At 60.6% G+C, this 6,988-nt stretch overlaps 1 protein-coding gene across 1 annotated transcript in view; it reads right to left on the minus strand.

Annotated features, from left to right (window-relative positions):
* The window catches only part of LOC144954439 (eukaryotic translation initiation factor 1A, X-chromosomal), a 28,444-nt gene extending 22,032 nt beyond the window's left edge, over positions 1-6,412 (minus strand). Inside the window, exons 1-3 of the mRNA XM_078884942.1 lie at positions 6,239-6,412; positions 4,640-4,723; positions 698-801 (exon numbers count right to left, since the gene is read on the minus strand). Coding sequence (XP_078741068.1) covers positions 698-801; positions 4,640-4,723; positions 6,239-6,254 — 204 coding nt within the window. The 5' untranslated portion in view covers positions 6,255-6,412. The remainder of the gene's footprint in view (positions 1-697; positions 802-4,639; positions 4,724-6,238) is intronic.
* Between the last annotated feature and the right edge of the window lie 576 nt (positions 6,413-6,988).

Here is a 6,988-nt window from a genome sequence, read left to right on the forward strand (position 1 = left end):
AGTGAGTGAGTGGGTAGGTGAGTGGGTAGGTGAGTGAGTGGGTGAGTGAGTGGGTAGGTGAGTGAGTGGGTAGGTAAGTGAGTGGGTAGGTGAGTGGGTGGGTGAGTGAGTGGGTGAGTGGGTAGGTGAGTGGGTGAGTGGGTAGGTGAGTGGGTGAGTGGGTAGGTGAGTGGGTAGGTGAGTGGGTAGGTGAGTGGGTAGGTGAGTGGGTAGGTGAGTGGGTGAGTGGGTAGGTGAGTGGGTAGGTGAGTGGGTGAGTGGGTGAGTGAGTGGGTGAGTGGGTAGGTGAGTGGGTAGGTGAGTGGGTAGGTGAGTGGGTAGGTGAGTGGGTAGGTGAGTGGGTAGGTGAGTGGATGAGTGAGTGAGTGAGTGGGTAGGTGAGTGGGTGAGTGGGTAGGTGAGTGGGTAGGTGAGTGGGTAGGTGAGTGGGTAGGTGAGTGGGTAGGTGAGTGGGTAGGTGAGTGGGTAGGTGAGTGGATGAGTGAGTGAGTGAGTGGGTAGGTGAGTGGGTGAGTGGGTAGGTGAGTGGGTAGGTGAGTGGGTAGGTGAGTGGGTAGGTGAGTGGGTAGGTGAGTGGGTAGGTGAGTGGGCGAGTGAGTGGGTAGGTGAGTGGGTAGGTGAGTGGGTAGGTGAGTGGGTAGGTGAGTGGGTAGGTGAGTGGGTGGGTGAGTGGGTGAGTGGGTAGGTGAGTGGGTACCTTTTTCCGCAGCTTGCCGCGTATGTGGCAAAGTCTCTTGACTCCGTCGAAGCACATCGCCTCGAGACGCCCGTTACCCAGCATCTTGATCACCTGGGCGTACTCTGCAGAGACAGACACTCACCACTCACTCACCACTCACCCACCCACTCACTCAGCCACTCACCCACCCACTCACTCAGCCACTCACTCAGCCACTCACTCAGCCACTCACTCAGCCACTCACTCAGCCACTCACCCACCCACTCACTCAGCCACTCACCCACCCACTCACTCAGCCACTCACTCAGCCACTCACTCAGCCACTCACTCAGCCACTCACTCAGCCACTCACCCACCCACTCACTCAGCCACTCACTCACCCACTCACTCAGCCACTCACTCAGCCACTCACCCAGCCACTCACTCAGCCACTCACTCACTCACTCACCCACCCACTCACTCAGCCACTCACTCAGCCACTCACCCACCCACTCACTCAGCCACTCACTCAGCCACTCACCCACCCACTCACTCAGCCACTCACTCACTCACTCACCCACCCACTCACTCAGCCACTCACCCACCCACTCACTCAGCCACTCACTCAGCCACTCACTCAGCCATTCACTCAGCCACTCACTCAGCCACTCACTCACCCAGTCAATCAGTCACTCACTCACCCAGCCACTCACTCACTCAGCCACTCGCTCACCCAGCCACTCACTCACCCAGCCACTCACTCACCCAGCCACTCACTCACCCAGCCACTCACTCACCCAGCCACTCACTCACCCAGCCACTCACTCACCCAGCCTCTCACTCACCCAGCCACTCACTCACCCAGCCACTCACTCACCCAGCCACTCACTCACCCAGCCACTCACTCACCCAGCCACTCACTCACCCAGCCACTCACTCACCCAGCCACTCACTCACCCAGCCACTCACTCACCCAGCCACTCACTCACCCAGCCTCTCGCTCACCCAGCCACTCGCTCACCCAGCCACTCGCTCACCCAGCCACTCGCTCACCCAGCCACTCGCTCACCCAGCCACTCGCTCACCCAGCCACTCGCTCACCCAGCCACTCACTCACCCAGCCTCTCGCTCACCCAGCCACTCGCTCACCCAGCCACTCGCTCACCCAGCCACTCGCTCACCCAGCCACTCGCTCACCCAGCCACTCGCTCACCCAGCCACTCGCTCACCCAGCCACTCACTCACCCAGCCACTCACTCACCCAGCCACTCACTCACCCAGCCTCTCACTCACCCAGCCTCTCGCTCACCCAGCCACTCGCTCACCCAGCCACTCGCTCACCCAGCCACTCGCTCACCCAGCCACTCGCTCACCCAGCCACTCGCTCACCCAGCCACTCGCTCACCCAGCCTCTCGCTCACCCAGCCACTCGCTCACCCAGCCACTCGCTCACCCAGCCACTCGCTCACCCAGCCACTCACTCACCCAGCCTCTCACTCACCCAGCCACTCACTCACCCAGCCACTCACTCACCCAGCCACTCACTCACCCAGCCACTCACTCACCCAGCCACTCACTCACCCAGCCTCTCACTCACCCAGCCACTCACTCACCCAGCCACTCACTCACCCAGCCACTCACTCACCCAGCCTCTCACTCACCCAGCCACTCACTCACCCAGCCACTCACTCACCCAGCCACTCACTCACCCAGCCACTCACTCACCCAGCCACTCACTCACCCAGCCACTCACTCACCCAGCCACTCACTCACCCAGCCTCTCACTCACCCAGCCTCTCACTCACCCAGCCACTCACTCACCCAGCCACTCACTCACCCAGCCACTCACTCACCCAGCCACTCACTCACCCAGCCACTCACTCACCCAGCCTCTCACTCACCCAGCCACTCACTCACCCACCCACTCACTCACCCAGCCACTCACTCACCCAGCCACTCACTCACCCAGCCACTCACTCACCCAGCCACTCACTCACCCAGCCACTCACTCACCCAGCCACTCACTCACCCAGCCTCTCACTCACCCAGCCACTCACCCACTCACCCACCCACTCACCCACCCACTCACCCAACCTCTCACTCACCCAGCCACTCACTCACCCAGCCACTCACTCAGCCACTCACCCACCCACTCACCCACCCACCCACCCACTCACCCACCCACCCACTCACCCACCCACCCACTCACCCACCCACCCACTCACCCACCCACCCACTCACCCACCCACCCACCCACCCACTCACCCACTCACCCACTCACTCACCCACCTACCCACTCACCCACCCACTCACCCACCCACCCACCCACCCACCCACTCACCCACTCACCCACCCACTCACCCACTCACTCACCCACTCACTCACCCACCCACCCACTCACCCACTCACCCACTCACTCACCCACCTACCCACTCACCCACCCACCCACTCACCCACCCACTCACCCACCCACTCACCCACCCACTCACCCACTCACCCACCCACTCACCCACCCACTCACCCACCCACCCACTCACCCACCCACCCACCCACTCATCCACCCACCCACCCACCTACCCACTCACCCACCCACCCACTCACCCACCCACTCACCCACCCACTCACCCACTCACCCACCCACTCACCCACCCACTCACCCACTCACTCACCCACCCACTCACCCACCCACTCACCCACCCACTCACCCACCCACCCACCCACTCACCCACCCACTCACCCACTCACTCACCCACTCACCCACCCACTCACCCACCCACTCACCCACCCACTCACCCACCCACTCACCCACCCACTCACCCACCCACCCACTCACCCACCCACCCACCCACTCACCCACTCACCCACCCACTCACCCACCCACTCACCCACCCACTCACTCACCCACCCACTCACCCACCCACTCACCCACCCACTCACCCACCCACCCACCCACTCACCCACCCACCCACTCACCCACCCACTCACCCACTCACTCACCCACTCACCCACCCACTCACCCACCCACTCACCCACCCACTCACCCACCCACTCACCCACCCACCCACCCACTCACCCACTCACCCACCCACTCACCCACCCACTCACCCACCCACTCACCCACCCACTCACTCACCCACCCACTCACCCACCCACTCACTCACCCACCCACTCACCCACCCACCCACTCACCCACCCACTCACCCACCCACTCACCCACCCACTCACCCGCCCACTCACCCACTCACCCGCCCACTCACCCACTCACCCACTCACCCACCCACTCACTCACCCACCCACTCACCCACCCACCCACCCACCCACCCACTCACCCACCCACTCACCCACCCACTCACCCACCCACTCACCCACCCACTCACTCACCCACCCACTCACCCACCCACTCACTCACCCACTCACCCACCCACCCACCCACTCACCCACCCACTCACCCACCCACTCACCCACCCACTCACCCGCCCACTCACTCACCCGCCCACTCACCCACTCACCCACCCACTCACCCACCCACTCACTCACCCACCCACTCACCCACCCACCCACTCACCCACCCACTCACCCACCCACTCACCCACCCACTCACTCACCCACCCACTCACTCACTCACCCACCCACTCACCCACCCACCCACTCACCCACCCACTCACCCACCCACTCACCCACCCACTCACCCGCCCACTCACCCACTCACCCACTCACCCACCCACTCACCCACCCACCCACTCACTCACCCACCCACTCACCCACCCACTCACCCACCCACTCACCCACCCACTCACTCACCCACCCACTCACCCACCCACCCACCCACTCACCCACCCACCCACCCACTCACCCACCCACTCACCCACCCACTCACCCACCCACTCACCCACCCACTCACCCACCCACCCACCCACCCACTCACCCACCCACTCACTCACCCACCCACTCACCCACCCACCCACTCACCCACCCACTCACCCTGTCCATCCTCCTTGAAGACGAGCTCCCTCTTCTCCGACTCGTTTTCGTTCTTTCCTCGTCTCCGGTTCTTACCTCCCTTACCTGGGCAGACAGACACGGGGGGTGAGACACGGGGGGTGAGACACAGAGAGACACAGAGAGACACGGGGGGTGAGACACGTGGGGAGAGACACAGAGAGACACGTGGGGTGAGACACAGAGAGACACGGGGGGTGAGACACGTGGGGTGAGACACAGAGAGACACAGAGAGACACGGGGGGTGAGACACGTGGGGTGAGACACAGAGAGACACAGAGAGACACGGGGGGTGAGACACGGGGGGTGAGACAGAGAGACACAGAGAGACACGGGGGGTGAGACACGGGGGGTGAGACAGAGAGACACAGAGAGACACAGAGAGACACAGAGAGACACGGGGGGTGAGACACGTGGGGTGAGACACAGAGAGACACGGGGGGTGAGACACAGAGAGACACGGGGGGTTAGACACGGACAAACACGGGCAGAGAGATGTGGTCAGAGAGAGAGACGCAGAGAGATATGGGGAGAGAGACACGGGGAGAGACACAGAGAGACACGGGGGGTCAGACACGGGGGGTCAGACACGGGGGGTCAGGCACGTGGGGTGAGACACAGAGAGACACGGGGGGTCAGGCACTTGGGGTGAGACACAGAGAGACACAGGGGGTGAGACACAGACAGACACAGAGAGACACGGGGGGTTAGACACAGAGAGACACGGGGGGTCAGGCACTTGGGGTGAGACACAGAGAGACACAGGGGGTGAGACAGACAGACAGACACAGAGAGACACGGGGGGGTTAGACACGGACAAACACGGGCAGAGAGATGTGGCCAGAGAGAGAGATGGAGAGAGATATGGGGAGAGAGACACGGGGAGAGGGAGAGACACGGGGAGACAAGGAGAGACAGACACATACAGAGACACACACATAGACAGACACATTGACACACACATAGAGAGACATAAACAGACACGCACAAAGACACAGAGACACTCATAGACACAGAGAGACACAAAGAGAGAGACAGAGACACAGACATAGAGAGACACAGAGAGAGACACAGAGACAAAGACACGCACAGATAAACACAGAGAGACACACACAGATAGATACACAGATAGACAGACACACACACAGAGACACAAAGACACACACACAGAGACACACACACAGATAGACACACACACAGACACACACACACACAGGACACAGACACACACAGAGACACACACACACACACACAGATAGACACACACAGAGACACACACACACACACACAGGACACACACACACACAGAGACACACAGATAGACACACACAGAGACACACACACACACACAGACACACACAGATAGACACAGACACACACACAGACACACACAGATAGACACACACAGAGACACACACACACACACAGATACACACACAGATATACAGAGACAGACACACAGAGACACACAGAGACACACGCAGAGACAGAAGCCTTCGCTAGGCCTCGAGCCGCCATTGCCAGGCCGTGGCGAGTTATTCCCGCCGCTCCGCGTCTCCTCACCCCCCCCCCTCACCCACCTTTGTTCTTGGGCATCGCTGAGGAGGTGGTGAGGAGGTGGTGAGGAGGTGGTGAGGAGGTGAGGAGGAGGTGAGGAGGAGGTGGAGGTGGTGAGGAGGAGGTGAGGTGGTGGTGGTGAGGCGGTGAGGGAGCGATTCAGGGAGGCTCACACACGCGGAGTGGGGGAGGATGAGGAGAAGTGACGTAACATCCGGGGGCGTGGTCACGTATGTTAATTAAGGGGGTAGTGGTGAGGGATGAGGAGTGACGTTGCATCCGGGGGCGTGGTTACGTATGTTAATTAGGGGGGTAGTGGTGAGGGAAGAGGAGTGACGTAACATCCGGGGGCGTGGTTGTGTATGTTAATTAGCTAGGGGGCGTGTTTGTGTATGTTAATTAGGGATGGGCGTGGTTACTTATGTTAATTAGGGGGTGGGGAGGAGGAGGAGGCGGTGAGGGAGCGATTCAGAGAGGCTGACACTCTTAGCGGGAAAAATTTAATGACGTCACATCCGGGGGCGTGGTCGCGTATGTTAATTAGCGAGGAGGCGTGGTTATGTATGTTAATTAGCGAGGTAGTGGTGAGGGATGAGTAGTGACGTCACATCCGGGGGCGTGGTCACGTATGTTAATTAGCTAGGGGGCGTGGTTATGTATGTTAATTAGGGAGGTAGTGGTGAGGGATGAGGAGTGACGTAACATCCGGGGGGCGTGGTCACGTATGTTAATTATCTAGAGGAGGCGTGTTTGTGTATGTTAATTAGGGATGG

This window comes from Lampetra fluviatilis, unplaced genomic scaffold (assembly GCF_964198595.1).
Source record: "Lampetra fluviatilis unplaced genomic scaffold, kcLamFluv1.1 SCAFFOLD_679, whole genome shotgun sequence".
NCBI lineage: Eukaryota > Metazoa > Chordata > Hyperoartia > Petromyzontiformes > Petromyzontidae > Lampetra > Lampetra fluviatilis.